The sequence below is a fragment of the Acanthopagrus latus genome, chromosome 11 (genome assembly GCF_904848185.1).
Source record: "Acanthopagrus latus isolate v.2019 chromosome 11, fAcaLat1.1, whole genome shotgun sequence".
In the NCBI taxonomy this organism is placed as follows: Eukaryota; Metazoa; Chordata; class Actinopteri; order Spariformes; family Sparidae; genus Acanthopagrus; species Acanthopagrus latus.
In genome coordinates, this window is record NC_051049.1 from 7,612,961 (window position 1) to 7,629,238 (window position 16,278).

The 16,278-nt window shown below is 43.9% G+C and overlaps 2 protein-coding genes across 3 annotated transcripts; one reads left to right on the forward strand and one right to left on the reverse strand.

Moving 5' to 3' along the window:
* The first annotated feature begins 6 nt into the window (after positions 1-6).
* paics (phosphoribosylaminoimidazole carboxylase, phosphoribosylaminoimidazole succinocarboxamide synthetase) lies at positions 7-4,132 on the forward strand. Its single transcript, XM_037115956.1, has 9 exons — positions 7-168; positions 265-462; positions 2,070-2,248; positions 2,368-2,547; positions 2,641-2,754; positions 2,848-2,931; positions 3,282-3,462; positions 3,547-3,705; positions 3,805-4,132. The coding sequence occupies exons 1-9, from the start codon at positions 153-155 to the stop codon at positions 3,969-3,971; spliced, it is 1,278 nt and encodes a 425-aa protein (XP_036971851.1). The 5' UTR covers positions 7-152; the 3' UTR covers positions 3,972-4,132.
* A 2,118-nt stretch (positions 4,133-6,250) lies between these two features.
* Positions 6,251-14,983, reverse strand: LOC119028743 (GTP-binding protein REM 2-like). Of its 2 annotated transcripts, none has more exons than XM_037115003.1 (6): positions 14,824-14,983; positions 14,555-14,615; positions 12,360-12,669; positions 12,160-12,233; positions 10,034-10,211; positions 6,251-6,915 (listed from the first exon to the last, which is right to left on the reverse strand). In XM_037115003.1, exons 2-6 carry the CDS (start codon positions 14,606-14,608, stop codon positions 6,623-6,625), a joined length of 909 nt encoding a protein of 302 aa, XP_036970898.1. In that variant the 5' UTR covers positions 14,609-14,615; positions 14,824-14,983; the 3' UTR covers positions 6,251-6,622. The 2 variants fall into 2 exon arrangements, with proteins under 2 accessions (XP_036970898.1, XP_036970900.1); XM_037115005.1 differs by having other exon boundaries at positions 14,784-14,983.
* Between the last annotated feature and the right edge of the window lie 1,295 nt (positions 14,984-16,278).

A 16,278-nucleotide genomic window follows, 5' to 3' on the forward strand; every position in this document is an offset into this window, starting at 1 on the left:
TTGTCAGGGCACGTAAGAGAGACTCCACTTCCCTCTTCTGCTGCCTGCACGCCTCCTGCTGCCTCTTCATCTCGAAACTTGCCCAAAGTTGACTGGCAGCTCGGTCCATTTTGTGTTTTGTGTTCCAGGACTGCAGGTTGTTGAGCAGCACCATGGCCTCCTCACCAGGTACAGTACACAACTGAAAGAATATTTTAAGAGGTTAAATCAAATGCGCAGCGTGTAATTAGGAACTTTTCCATGTGTGTGCGCGCGTGTTTTCAGAGCTGAAGATCGGCAAACAACTGAATGAAGGGAAGACAAAGCAGATTTTCGAGCTTGTGGACCAGCCCGGACTGGTTCTGGTCCAGTCCAAAGACCAAATCACCGCTGGGAATGCGGTGAGGAAGGACCAGATGGAGGGAAAGGCTGCCATCGCCAACAAGACGACGAGCTGCGTGTTCAAGCTCCTGCAGGAATCTGGTGAGGAGTCGGTCCAGTTAGGATCCATTCAAACGATACTGGGCCTGTCTGGTTCTGTGTCACACTCAGCCTCAGGCCACAAGTTGCGAAACAGTCATTACTGTTTTTGTTAGTGGAATGAAGCTAGAGAAGGTTTTTTTTTTTTTTTTACTGTAGAATTTCAGTATTTCTTTTACACATAATCCACTACTCAAAATTAGTTTGGGTTAGTTAATGCTTCACTGGATTGTTCACTTTGACATCAGCTACATTTTTGAAAATTTATATTTTTGGTCCTTCAAAACACAATTTGTCTTTTATAACATATCCATGCACGTGCACTTATGCACCCATATCCCTAACTAATTTTGATTTGTAAATAAATGTTAGTTAATAAATGAATCCCACTGACCTAGATCATCTTGTGGGCTCTCAGTTAGTGAGATAAGAGGTCAGTGAGGTCAATGAGGTGACTGTATTCAGACAGAGAGTCAAACTTTGGCCCATTTACCTTTTCTGTTAGGTGTTCGGAATCAGACCTCTACAAGTTTCAGTCGGTTTGTTATTTACATTATTCATCAATAGTAAAAACAAATGCACATTTTTTGAAGCCCAAGTTGACATATTGCATGTTTTGTCTGTCAAACAGTCAAAGAACAATGATATTTAGTTAAATATATAATTGTTGTTAATTGTTCTTGTTGTTTTTGTCTATGAAATGTCAGGAAATGGTGAAGAAATGTAACCAAAGCTTACGATGACCTCCTCAAATGTCCACAATCCAGATATATTCATGTTTAGGAAGAATGTATCTGAAAAAAATTACTGCTTTTTTTTTTTTTCCTCTTTGAAGGAAAAAAAAAGGTGATTAACTCTTGATGATGGTAATTAAAGGCAATTAATTTAGGTCACATCTAATCAATTAATGGATAATTGTTGCAGTTCTAGTGGCTGATTATCAATCTTCTGTCAATTGACTCGATTGGCCATCACAAAAAAATTTAGTAACTACTGAAACTTTCAAATGGTCGTTTTTCAGTGGATTATATTATCTCAGATTTATCAGTGGACGAAAAATAAACATGCATCAACAAGTGCTGAATGACTCATCAACATTTTTATGATTCTACCGTAAGACACAAACTCAGAATTATCATTTCAAAACTATTTTGACAATTCTGTCAATTTGTCTTGCAATAAACAGCCAACTGTACTGATTCATGTGATGTTGGCGTGTGTAGTAACATCTTTGTTCGATCCATTTAAAAACCCGGATTCTAAAATTGCTCCCCTTCTTGCTTTAATTTAAAATTGAATTGGTAACCCACATGCGACTCATGAGTGTGGAGTGTCAGCCGAGCTGTGGTAATGGCCGTCTTGTGACTCGAAACTTTGACGCATGTAATTAACCAAAACGTGACTGAGCACGTCCCCCTCACTTAACCTTTCATTTTCAGGGGATAAATCTTGTTTAGTTTAGGTGTGTAGGATGAAGGATAAATGAAATTGTCATAATGAATTTCAGATGTTGCTCCACTTCGTTCACAGCTCTCGACACAATCAAGGCGTTTGTGTTTTTATGAGCTTTTTAAAGGGGGCTGATTTTTACGATCTCCTCTCTCTTCTAGGCATTAAGACGGCCTTTGTGAAGCAGCACTCGGACACGGCGTTCATCGCAGCCCATTGTGAGATGATTCCCATCGAGTGGGTTTGTCGACGAGTGGCTACCGGATCGTTCCTCAAGAGGAATCCAGGAGTGAAAGAAGGCTACCGCTTCACCCCCGTCAAGATGGAGATGTTCTTTAAAGTACGTCTGACGCCTCACCTTGACTTCAACTTTATATTAAAAGCCCTGTCACTTAACTCAAAGTGGCCAAAATGTCAAATCACATCCACCTTAATGTAATCGGTTGTTTTCTTACGTAGGATGATGCCAACAACGACCCCCAGTGGTCGGAGGAGCAGATACTGGAGGCCAAGTTCAACCTGGCCGGGCTCACCATCGGCCAGTGTGAGGTGGACATCATGAATCGCAGCACTGTGGCCATCTTTGAGATTCTGGAGAAGGCCTGGGCCACTCAGAACTGCACGCTGGTGGACATGAAGGTATGCAGACAGCGCAGCGCTGCCCCCTGCTGGTGACACAGATATACATGTATAGTGTGATTACTGAGCACTGTTTGTCTTCCTCGCTTCTAGATCGAGTTTGGCGTCAATGTGAAGACCCAGGAGATCGTCCTCGCCGATGTGATCGACAACGATTCCTGGAGGCTGTGGCCAGCTGGAGATCGAAGCCAGCAGAAAGATAAGCAGGTCAGGACTCGTCTTCAGTTCTGCCATTTCAATTTGAAGCTCTTATTCTAATTAAGATCAGAGCTGACATAACTTTGTTTCCCCTCTTTCTAGGTGTACCGTGACCTTAAAGAAGTCACCCCTGAGGCCATGCAGATGGTGAAGAGGAACTTTGAGTGGGTCTCTGAAAGAGTCAAGGTACACAGAAAACTATTTTCTTGATCTGTTCTTTGTGATCATGCTTTAACGCTTGGCTTCAACTCATTAAGGCCCATTACAAATGTATTCTAAAACCTAATAAATTGTCTTTTTAACAAACATTCTTTAAAGCGGCTATGTAAGTAACAATGAAACACACAGGGCACATATACTAACTCACCATGTTACACTTGTGTGTTTACAAACTGGGACTGGCATTGAGCGAATCAGCAGCGCTGCAACGTTTTCACAATTTCCTGACATTTTGTAGACCAAACAAGTAATCCATTAATAACTGATACAAAGTATCTTTGGTTGTGACCCTACTGAGCACCTTATTGTGTCTGTAGCTGCTGTTGGAGCACGAGGCCAGCGGCAGGGTGGTGGTTCTGATGGGGTCCACCTCAGACTTGGCTCACTGTGAAAAGATCAGGAAGGCCTGTACCTCTTATGGGATTCCCTGCATCCTGAGAGTCACCTCGGCACACAAAGGTCCAGATGAGACACTCCGCATCAAAGCCGAATATGAAGGTGTGTATTCATTTTTGACACAAGTTACCTTTTTTTGTGTTAAGATTTAGTTATGTCATCTGATATGTATATGCTCCTCCTCAGGTGATGGTGTACCCACTGTGTTTGTGGCGGTGGCCGGCAGAAGTAACGGCCTCGGCCCGGTGATGTCCGGAAACACGGCGTATCCCGTCATCAACTGCCCACCTCTCACTCCGGACTGGGGTGCACAAGATGTCTGGTCATCCCTCCGTATGCCGAGCGGTAAGCGCAGCACTTCCTAATTCATGTCTTTAAACGTTAATCCCGTGTGAGTTCATTAATCAGTAATCGAACCTTCCTTTTGTTTCCCCCTCACTGCAGGTCTTGGCTGCTCCACAGTCCTCTCCCCTGAGGCCTCTGCTCAGTTTGCGGCGCAGATCTTCGGGCTGACCGATCACCTGGTGTGGTGCAAACTGAGGGCCTCCATGCTCAACACCTGGGTGTCACTCAAGCTGGCTGACAAGAAGTTACAGGCCTGCAGCCTCTGAAGTGACCTGAGACCTTCTTTGAGCCTCTCATGCTCTTTTACAGCTCAACTGTCTGTCAATGTCATGTCTGCGCTTGCCATGAAATGCCACTAACAATGTACTTTCTCTCAGTTAAACCATTCCATTTAAGAAGAAAACGATTAAAAGCTTCTTAATTAAAAGCTGCTGTGGTTGTTTGATCTCATCATAGGACTGCTTTTCCTGATAGGACAAGTTAAAATGTCCCTTTGATGCCAATATTAGAATGATAAAAGTTTCAGTTCAAGCAATAGTTTGATATTTTGGAATAGCAGTGTTTTGACATTTTTTATCGAGACTTAAAATAGAAGGCAGCTCTTGACTGTGGTGTCAGTCTTTTCATTTACAGGAGAAGTTCACACAAAGATGAAAACTCACTCAGTTTGTACTCGCCACCAAGCAGATGGAAAGTTGTATTCCACTTAATATTTTTGGAGCAGAACAGCTTTGCAGAATTCTCCAGAACACCAGAACTAGATGGGGACTTGTTTTAAAATGTTAGGAAACATCCAGTGAAAATGAGATGGCTCCATAATCCCTGAGACCTCAAGTAGATGTGAAGGTGTCATTTACACTCTTGACATGCAGTAAATCTTTAGTGTCTATTCATTTTTTCTTTTAACTCTCCTGTCACCACCTATTTAAATAGAATTGTTAGAGATATTCGGGTCACCAATCGATCAATGAGAACAGAGATTTCACTTTCCAAATCGCAAAGAACTCCGCTTTAAAGGCTTCTGATACTTTTTAAAAATCAAACAAATTGAATTTCTCTGACAGAATATTATCTCTGTATGTGGAGAGGGCTTAAAATGGCATTTAGGTCATTGTGAAATACTTAATCAAAAATATTCAAAGCAATGTAAGTGAACAGTTACATAAATAAAATGGAGGAAAATCTGAAAATTGAATTTGCATGTCATAAAGTTTGTGGAACTTGAACCCGAGTCTCTATGAAACTTTGGCTACGGACCTAAGTTGAGCCAAAGCAAGTTTTCTTACCCAGAGGTCGGCCTGTGATTTAATAATAGTGAAAAGGAATAAAGATGATCAGTGTGTAGTGAGAATATGGAGTTCATGGTCATGGTCAGTGTTAAATGTTGATGAAGGTTTTAAACGATGCCTCTGACGACCCTGATAGGCGCTCAGGTTCATACAGGGCTGATGCCTCCATTTTTACAGCTGGGATATCATTCATAGTGTCCTGTTCCACTTGCATTTTATTCATGCATACTCAAACTGTTTTAGAAATTCAGATGGCAGTTGGAGCTCTTTGATAGCAATGACACAGCCTTTACAACAGCATCTTCTTGTAAGCATGCTGCTCTGTCTGCTCCTGCTTCTGTAATGATAACCACAAGGACTCCAGCATGACTCACAATCATTTCCCTTATCAAACAAGACAGGTGCACTCCTCTCCTCTGATACATGTGCACAAATATTTTGCTTACATTTGCCATTTCAGCCATGTTTTTCCTCCTGCTCAGTTATTGGCCCCCCAGCTCAGCCACTAGAGGGAGCCTGTGTCCCACGTTGGCAATTCACAAATCTTAACCTTTCCAATCGGTTCCAGCAGTTTGCAGCCAAGGGAATGAGTCAGAATATCATGCCACCATTTTATTTTTTACTTCAGCTCTCCCTTTGATAACAAATGATGGGTTTAACGACCTGTGATGTGCTAAATCTTTCGCGCACGTGTGGGAGGCAGTGGGAGGATGGAAGTGCTGAGGGTAGAGAGTGATACAGATGAGTGCAGAGAGAAGCTCGTATCTGACATGATCCTCTGCATTTTAAATAAGAGTTGAATTTTTTTTTGTTTAAAAATACATTTTTTGCTGCATTGGAACAATCCTTCCTATCTTTGCATCTACACGGAGCGTAAAAAGGTAAAGTCACAGAGCTGAAATGGACATATTGTGTACGTCTCAGTGATTCAGGTCTCCTTGACAACCGTAGCGTGGCAACAATCACTTTATATACAATAATCTGGCTTCCATGCTCTAATTGCTGCGCTGAGCTCTGTAAGTCCAGTTTTTATCGCTTTAATTCCCTTCTCTCCTTGATGGCATTTCACCGGTTTACTGCTGACCGTCCCCATGGATACCACGCGAGCTGAGAGTAATTGAACACAACAGGAATCATCAGCAAAGTCTGACCCACTAATGAGCTCTGAATGTGTGTGGTCATGACTTTATCCCCGGCTCGAGGCGGCTGTGAAGCAGAAATGTGGCGACTCGATTAATAACAAAGCAAACATTTGGTGACTTTCTCAAGACCTCAAAAAAAAAAAAAATTTATTCAGCTCAAATACATGTCACTATGATAGTTTATTTACATGGATTCTACAACAGTATTTCATCTTCCTCTGTGTTAAGTCTTGTGTACAAAATTTCTATATTGTCCTAAACGGATAAACATCACTAACATATTGACATCCTCTCTGTTTGCCTCCACTGGATGCACATGATGATCCCCTCACATTGTCCTGCCATCACTCTGGCACCTTCACACCTCCTCTGTTTCTCACATATCTTTGCTGCATCACTCCCTCTTCCTCTTCTCTGTTGGTATACTACATCACCTCCAGCTACCTCTGTTAACAATCTGACCATGAAACTCCCCGCGGAGCCCCATCACAGGGCCCCCAGGTCGTGGCACGAGCGAGACTTCTGCCTCATGAACTTGCCCACCTCTCGCTCTCGCGGGTACCGAGGCACCAGGCTGGACAGGAAACGTTTGGCGCGGGAGGTGATGCTCTCGCGTCCACCTCCGCCGGTCATGTCCTCCGCGCTGGTCCCCGGGGGCCAGGGGGGGAGGCCCCTGGCTAGCCGCACAGCGCACTCTAGGAGCTCCGGAGTACGGTGGTCCAGAGAGGCAGAGATCTCCAGATAGAGGCAGTTGTAGAGGGCGGCACTGGACATGGCCTCTGAGGGAAGAGGAGGGGAGGAGAGGGGAGGATAAGGAGAACGTCAGCTGTCACTGCTTCGAAGTTTAAATTCAGGGTGACAGTGACCAGCGCTAAATGACTGTAATAAGGAAAACTTAATAAGCCAGAAAGGGTTAAATACAGTGAGATAAACATTATCTTAAAAGAGACATATTTTGACAAGTTTTCAGGTTGATCATTTTAATTTTGGCTACTACTAGAAAAATGTGCCTGCTTTAATGCTAAAAAAACCCCATCCGTTTTCTCATACGCTCTCTCTCTCTCTGTCTGTTTTAGCTCCTGTCTCTTTAAGGGCCATCACCCTGGATGCACAGTCTGCTCTGATTGGTCAGCTCACACACGCCTGAGCCAGCATCGCTAACAACTGCACAGCAGCTGTGCAAAATCAAACTAGCTGCTAGGCATAAAAAATGCAAATATATGTGACTCTGTTACGTACTGTGAAGTCACAACGTCACTGAATTAAAGGCGGGACTACTGATGAGGCGTTTCAGGAGCAGTGTTTTCTGTGGGAGAGAGGAGCTTCTGTTGGTGCAGACTTTCAAGATTTTTTTGTGAGCTAGGGCATCCACAAAAACAAACAAAAAAGCATAACATGTCCCCTTAAAATCTATCTTAATTGATCAATTAGAACAAAATAACGGAAACACCTTTCAATATAATGAATTTCCTCCGGGATTCTTGAATTTCCTCCGGGATCAATAAAGTATCTATCTATCTATCTATCTATCTATCTATCTATCTATCTATCTATCTATCTATCTATCTATCTATCTATCTATCTATCTATCTATCTATCTATCTATCTATAATGCAGTAGTCACATTTTTGGGGTGTTTTTTTTGGGGGTGTTTTACAGTTAATTCCACAGCATTTAAACAAAAAATAACATGTAGAACAGTGTGATATTCATTTTTTATAGGATTTCTTGCCATTTTCTCCTTTGTTGGATAGTTGATAGTGAAAATAGTGATAGAGAGACAGAGAAAGAGAGAAGCATATCGCATGCACAACTGCAATCAGACCGTGGATGTGCAGTTAAAGGTATTAATTCATCAGCGAGGAAACTGAGGATCCCTTTGTACCAGACGCTCGGTGAAACATCTTCTACCGAGTTTTGTAAAAAAACACACTTGCAAGCAATTACAGGAAGCTTTTATCATAAAGTTCATGGTGTGATGAGCACAGATGGTTGCTTTTTTGTTTTGTTTTGTTTTTTTAGACGTCCAGGTGTATTTATACTTGGTGCCTATCAAAAGAATCAAGACAAGTTACTGTCAGTCAGCGTAAACATGTCAGAGGAAGAGACAGATGAAAACAGAGCAAACATGAAAACAAGAGATGTGGGGGGTTGTTTGCCAGCAGACCCCGAGGCAGCTCAGTGGAGAGGATGCTACATCGGTTTTATCTCCAACAACACCATGACAAGCTGCAGCAGCAGTTTCACTTTAATGAGTCTCTAGGCAAAGACTGAAAACACTGTAAACTAATTTAAAGGCCATGAAAACGTCTTTTCTTTATCAGCCTCTTGTGATGTAGTGATGGAGTCTGGGAACAACACACTGTTGTCGGCCATGGGTGGAACGGAGTTGGGTATTTTTACACGAGGGATCTGTGTTCTCACTGGTGTGATGTTTGTTTGAACCGTCATGGTTGTTACAAGTCTGTGATTTGTTGTTTTCTTATTTTTAACAGAGGCTGGCCTGTTGTCAGCACCCCTTTCCTCTACACCACCAACCAACACACTGTGGTCATCTCTGAAGTATTCTGTCACGGAGGTGGCTGGGTCTGGGAGTGTATTTTTAGCAGCACATACACAACTGAGTGATCAAAGAAAGGCCACTGACATTTCAGAGCCACTGTCAGTACCACAGATTCTGACTTGCACACTCGCTCTGCTTCTGTCGGATGGAGTTGAGGGATGGTGGATTAACAGAGGGATGCATTTTGGTCATTTTGCTAACAAGGAGGACGGCATTGCCCCTCATCCCCGTTCAGATCGGCAACTGGTTGATTTTGCCGCTGGATCCAGATGTGATTTTCCCGATTTTGGACCTCAAACGTTACGCAGCATAGGAGAGTTGTGTTTAGTTGTGTTTTGAGTTTACGTTATGGCCACCTGTTTAAATTATTTTCACGTTAGTTCACGGTTTTTGAAAAATAATCTTTTTTTTTTTTCAAATACTACAGTACCCATGAAGCTGGTCCGAGCTGAAGCAAATTCAATACAGTGCCGTTGTAGCTAATTTAATCCAAAACAAATCCAGAAATCAAAAGTGAATTGAAAACCACACTGATCGAGCAGCTCTGAGGAAGAGAGAGAGAGAGAGAGAGAGAGAGAGATCGTTGGGTGCAGAGCCAGACCATCTGGAGGAATAAACACCCGGTCAAATGTTCAAAGGTGACAAATGTCTTAAAGTTTTATTTACCTTGAGTTCAGTCTTGTTTTCAGACTTCCCTTTTCCTGAAGTAACAACAGGTGACCAAATAACCACTGTTACCTTCAGTGTGCTTGAACATTGTTCCAAACATTTGGAATAATGTAAGTACACAACTAAACAACGCCTGCATATTGTGTTTCCAGTCATCTCAACACTGAAATATTTAGTTTCCACAGACCCTTGACACCACATGACACACTTTAAGCTCTGTGACTGAATGTGTCCTGCAGAAACCACCCAAAAATAATGTCACAACTCTACACTCTTAATAAAGAAAAACTAGAGATGTTTTTTTTTCCCAAACTTTACCTTTGACGGTTGCTCATAAAAGCTGTGTGTATTTTAGAGATGGTTTATGTTTGGAGGTGAGCCGTACACAGGCTGTGTAATAGTACACGATTGTACTCACTGTGTAGGCTCTCCTGCTTTAACTGTGATTGTGGCTTCCTTCATACTCCCACACTGCGATGAAGCTGAGACACTGACATTTACATTTTCACAGATTTCACCCTACGTTTGTGTTTACCGACACAGATACCGAGCTGAAAATGTCAACGCCAACCATGACGACAAAACCCACATGACAGTAAACAATGAGACAGGTGAGGAAAAGGCCGGCATGGTAAATTTGACTAACCAAAGGACGGTCGTCTTACCTTGAGAGGTGACCTCGCGTGTGCGAACGAGGTCGCTCTTGTTCCCGACGAGGATGATGGGGGTTTGGGGCTGCGTCTCCCTGAGGAGGAGCCGGAGTTGAGCGGTGCGGTGGAAGCTACGCCTGTCGGTCACTGAAAACACCAGGACACACACCTCACACAGCAGAGCCGACAGGTCCTGAGGGACACACACAGACCATACAGTGGTTTGTATTTAAATATGTACAGTGGGAGAGGTGCTGGGACAGACTCTGATAAATGGCTCTCATAAACACTGTTGTCAAAGCTTTTTGTGCAGAATAACAGTGGAAGTGCTGCCTGCAGAAAATAACAGCTCTATCTGAAATCCCCTGTGGTTAAGTGAGAAATTACTCCTGTGGAAAAATTCAAAAATGCAGTACACCTTGAATTCTAGCTGACACACACACACACACACACACACACACACACACACACACACACACACACACATACACTCATTCTGTTCAGGGAATAAAGAGACAAAATCCTACAAATCCAATTTACGGGAGTAAATCCATCACATAGAAAACAGACTAAACCTCAGCCCGTCTTTAGTTGGAACCGCCAAGGTCCATTGACTTTTCATTTATTTCTGATTAAGTCCAGAATAGAGCAACCGGACCGAAGGCAACGCTTGCACTCGCAGGCGTAATGCAACAATTACATAAGAAAACTCCTTTCAAGGCGACCATTACAGCATCTCTCGCAACAAATATAACCCATCGTGCAAAGAGTAACACGTAAGCAACCACACATCAAAAGAAGACAGATTGTGTCGCGAGTCTGTGTATTTGTGTTTTCTCACACGTCCACCTAAATCCAAAACATTAATGCAGTCGTTTGGCACATCTGCTCTGTGGGCAGCGCTCTCTCTCTCTCTCTCTCTCTCTCTCTGACTCTGTCTCGTTTTCTCACTGATTCACACACATCCACACACAGATGCGTCTGAACACCACTCCGGGGAAAAGAGTAAAAAAGTGTGCAAAACAACCTGATAATGAGCTTTTTTCTCAGTCAAGCAGATGCAGCAGATTTATTGTCACTCTTTTGGCCACAACGTTTCCCTGAGCTTGGCATCAGTTTGTTTTCGCTGTCAAGTAAGATACACAACGCCATGAGTCCAGGTATTTAATATGAGCACATCTGAATGTGCAACATACTCAAGAGAGCATCTGTTTCTTTTCATTTTTCTTGTTCTTTACCTTTTTAAAAGGGGCTCTATGTAACCATTTGGAGCAATCCACATGTCGTAATCAGAAGCCTGTGGACGATTTGTTTAAAGGCGCAATACGTAAGAATTCTGGTTGCAAACATTCAAAACTAAAATTGTGTTTAGCAGGCTAACACAGCCAGCCCTGGTGCTTCACTGTCCACAAGATCCTGTGCTAGTGGTGTAAACACAAACACTCCCCTGGTGCTCTGAGCTCCCAGTCTGGACTCATTACTGCTTACTTACCGATGGCAGCCACAATTAACAGCAGTGAGCAGTTACTCTGGTGATACCCTGTCCCCTATTTGTTTTGAGGTGGCCAATTCTTACATACTGCACCTTTAAGTTGTTTAAGGCTGCGAGACTGTTTTTTTGAAGGACTTGGCGATCGCGATGAACTAAAGAACATGACTTTAAGCATGCTCTCGCTACAGTAGCTAACGTTACAATAGAAATGGAGTCTGCTAACATAAACAAGCACAACATTGAATTTCTACGACTCAGTCGTCTGCCCAATGCATGCTGGGATATGCTCAAAATGTACTGTATGTATGGATGCATTGGTGCAGCTGCAGAGTCAGTTTTTCTTTAAATCATTCTCCATGCAGTTGTAATCTAGGAACTATTTTCCCAGTTTATCTCTGGAGAAGGACTTTATTTTCACGTGCATCACAGACAAAAACTTAAAATAAAGAAAATAAAATTTGGCGACAGGAAAAGCATATCAGACATGAAAAGCAGAAAGGTACATTTTGAGCTCTTTCTTCCTCGTATCCTTACTGTATGCACGACAGTGAAATGCCAGGAGGAAGCTGAGCATGCTGTCTGTGGCTGCAGAGAGGGCTGAGTGGCCTAATGAGGGAGCAGGGAAGGTGGGAAGTGTTGTTTGGCTCACCTGTCTCCAGTTGTCAAAGATAATGATGGTGCTCTCCTCGTCATCCACGGTGACTGTGCGCACGTAACCCTCTCCTGAGGACAGGGAGAGCAGCAGTTAGGTCTCACATGGGAGATGGGTACTGTGATTTATTTACCTGCAGCTCACTATGAACACTGCCTCTCCACTTCATTATACAGTTCTGTGTCAGTCCTTTGTACCTTCAGAATCCACAGACGCAGCCCTGTCCATGTCCCCGGCGAGGGCGAGGGCCAGAGAAGACTTCCCCACGCCGTTCTGCCCCAGCAGGGCGATTCTCAAAGGCCCATCAGGTCGGCCCTCCACCGTCACAGTCAGAGTGTCATCCAAGGCCGGGCTGAAGCTGATCGGTGAGACAGAAGGACCAGCTGCACCCGATGCCCAGTCGCACTCGTCATGGACGGCTTCTTCCCGTCTGAGCTGGTGCTTAATCGGAAGAGGAGTGCTTCCTCTGCGGACAGTCGGGGTGCTGGACAGAGTCATGCTGTCACACTGGAGGAGAGAGGGACACACTCTTCATTTTATAATATGTATATATATGTGTATCATTTATATTATCATATATATTATGTAACCCAATTTCCTCCTCGTGATCAATAACGTATTATTAGTTCTGATCCGTTAGGCTTTCCCTGCCTCATAAATGCTTAGTTTGGGCGACAGAACAGGTCTCAATCCAAAATAACTCTGATGACAACATGAGTATGAATTCCAAAACAAATTGACACAAGCTCCCCCACAGACACAGAGTGAGTAAACTGACCTTTAATCAGTTTGGGGGCAGCAGAAAACAAGCTGTAAACACAAGGCTGACATATTAGTACCATTTAAGGGCTCTGGCGAGACGACCGGCTGCACTTAGACCAAAACATGTATCAACATTCATTTGGAGCCATGTTTATGTTCTCCTGGTTGATGTCCAATATTTAGCTTTTTTTATTTTAACTTGTCTTCACCAACTCTGAAGGGAAATAACTGGTTTCATAGATGCTAAATCATCCACTTTCTGTGGCCCATGTTTACCAGCTAATGCTAATAGCTAACTTCGCCTACCTCTTAAACCCAAATAAATCTTGACACCATCATCAGGGTTATTTTCAAATGAGACCGAGAAGACATAATACAACTCAGTTTCTTTGTGGTATTCCTCACAATTAATTTTTTGGGGGCAGCAGAAACAAACTGTATTCACAACACTGACATATTTCTAACTTGTTAGCAAACAGTTTGCCACTTACACAAATACAGAGCAACATTAGCATTTATTTGAAGTCATGTTTGTGGCCTTGTTGAACGCAAGTCCAATATTCTCTCTCCTTTTAGCTTTGTTTTGGTCACCCAAGGGAAATATGTAATATAATAATACAAAAACAGTACGTTTGTCTGTCTATTGGTGCTCGGCTGGTGAGCATACAGTGGGTTTTACAGAAGAGCTTTTCTATAAAAAAAATACAATTTTGGGCCATTTAGAGGCAACATGTAAACACAACGCTGTCATATTTCAGCAAACTGTTTGCTACACGTACACAGAGTGACATTATTAGCATTCATTTGGAGAAAAGTCAAATAAGTCAAATATTCACTCTACTTTTAGCTTTGTTTTTGTCTCCACCAACTCCTGAGGGAAATATCTGATATTGAATGATCCATTGTGTTCACCAGCTAATGCTAATCGCTAACTTTGTCTGTGTTTTGGTGCAGGGTAGCTAGCATACAGTGGGTTTTTAAAACCCCTACACTGAAAACAACAGAATATTGCAGCAGGGTCTAAAATACAAAACAGTTAAAACAGATATGATTGAACTGAGGGGAACAACAGAATCAGGTCATCTGTGGATTTTGTCACAATGAGGATTCATTCCACATCGTAGTTTGACACACTAATTCAGAATCAGCACAGGCTATTGGGACATGGGTGTGCATGGGTACAAATCAAATGAAATGGCACCAAAAATATTCCCAAAACACAAAATAAAAATTCAGATATGTCACAGAATAAACAATCAAGTGAAACACTATAATCCCAATTATTCCAACCAAGTCTGTAGTAGTGTGTAGTGCTAAATAAAACACAGACTAAAGCCATTAACAGGGGCTCAACAAGCAAAAATGATCCCCACAATTAGACAAAAGTTGGATCCAGTAATTTTGTGAATAAAGAGAGAAAGTGATTACAATGCTGGACACCGCCTCCCTGCACCACCACCTACCTAAAAATACAGGCCCACACACACTCACACAGCTCAGTAAACCCCTGCAGAATATCAACCATCCCACCACTTCTCACCCGAAGCTGATTGGCTGATTAAGAGAAAAACAAAAACAATCTAACTGAAGACAAACACACACAGGACATCATCCGGGCTGCGTGTCCTACCTTCGTCTCTCTGTCCTCGGGGTTGAGCCTGTCTTCGGGCACATCTGTCGGCATCTGCAAACTGAAATCAAGCGGCCGGGAATGAGGCAAGACAGAGAAAACCCCCACCCACCTCCACACACACACACACACACACACACACACCTCCACACACACACACACACACACACACACACACACACACACACACACACACACACACACACACACACACCTCCACTTCACTCACTTTGTGAACCCCGAGCTCGAGCAGCAGTGTGATGTCTCACCTGTCACGCGGCTCCCGGCAACTACAAAATAAGCTCGGTCTCTCTCTGTCTCTCTCTCTCTCTCTCTCTCTCTCTCTCTCTCTCCTTGTCTCTTTCGCTCTATCCCTATTTTTCCCCCTCTCTCTCTCTCTGTCTCTCTCGTCTTTAGTTTATGTCTCTTCCTCTTTCTTCCCTCTCTCTCTCCTTCTCCCTCCCTCTGTCTCTCGCTCTCTCCCTCTCTCCTCCTTCTCTCTCTCTCTCTCGCCCTCTCTCTCCTTCTCCCTCCCTCTGTCTCTCGCTCTCTCCCTCTCTCCTCCTTCTCTCTCTCTCTCTCTCTCTCGCCCTCTCTCTCCTTCTCCCTCCCTCTGTCTCTCGCTCTCTCCCTCTCTCCTCCTTCTCTCTCTCGCCCTCTCTCTCCTTCTCCCTCCCTCTGTCTCTCGCTCTCTCCCTCTCCTCCCCTCCTCTCTCTACTGTCTCCTCAGGTTAGGGCCCAGGTCCAGTCCTGCAGTCAGCACCGCCATTCATCACGGCTCTCCACGCTTCACTGTGACTCCTAAAGATGCTGCTGCTGCTGCTGCTGCTGAAGATGATGATGATGAACCACACCGAGGACTCACTCACTCACTCACTCTGTCTCACTGGGAAATGCGTTTTTCTGTTTTGCCTCCACCCGCCTGAGCTGAGCAGTAAAAAAAAAAAAAAAGAAAAAAAGTGGAGCGCTGGTGATGGAGGGATGCAGGGAGGCAGCAGCACTGTGCAGAAGATGCTCCGTGTCACGAAGCGCTCATTGACCTCTGGAAGATGGGGGGAGGCGATGCGCAGAGCGACCGCTAGGGGGCAGCAGACGACCAGTCTTCCCCTCATTAATTGGCTTTGTTGGTGTGTGAGTCAACGTGTGTGTGTGTCCTTGGGGCATATATGTTAAAAATCATGTGGGTATTCCTTTTGTTAGAAAGAGGCATGACAACATATACCTGCCTGAGGGTCCATCAGTGTCTCCACCTTTCTCCTCATGCCCCCGATGACGACACACACACACACACACACACACACACACACACACACACACACACAGACGCACACACACAGAGCTTAATTGCATTTATTTAATTGAGTCTTTTCTGGTCCCTGAATCCAAGGAGTGTGTTTGGACATGTTTTCTGTCAAAATGTGAGTGTGGCCACGAGCGGTGGTGCGTCCCTCCCACACAAAGCCACAATAGACTCCGGCAGTGAGCAGCCAGGGCGCTATTATAGCCCTAATCCTGCTCCTATTATACAGGCCAGAGAGAGAGAGCGAGAGACACAGAGAGGGAGGTAGAGCTGAAGATGAGGTCATCCCAAACAGTGCACACCCAGGGTCACTGCCTCACTATAGAGGGACAGAGATAAAGAGAGCGATGGAGCAGGGCACCGGGGGCTGCTGGGAGAGAGAGAAAAAAGGCCTGTTGGAAGACTGGACGCCGTGTTGGTTAGA

Coding starts and splice junctions, on each gene's coding strand:
- paics (XM_037115956.1), top strand. Junction 3,463..3,546: donor CATCAAAGCCGAATATGAAG/GTGTGTATTCAT, acceptor GCTCCTCCTCAG/GTGATGGTGTACCCACTGTG. Junction 3,706..3,804: donor ATCCCTCCGTATGCCGAGCG/GTAAGCGCAGCA, acceptor CCCTCACTGCAG/GTCTTGGCTGCTCCACAGTC.
- LOC119028743 (XM_037115003.1), bottom strand. CDS start 14,608: ATGCCGACAGATGTGCCCGAAGACAGGCTCAACCCCGAGGACAGAGAG. Junction 12,670..14,554: donor CCGAGGACAGAGAGACGAAG/GTAGGACACGCA, acceptor TCTCTCCTCCAG/TGTGACAGCATGACTCTGTC. Junction 12,234..12,359: donor TGCGTCTGTGGATTCTGAAG/GTACAAAGGACT, acceptor CCCTGTCCTCAG/GAGAGGGTTACGTGCGCACA.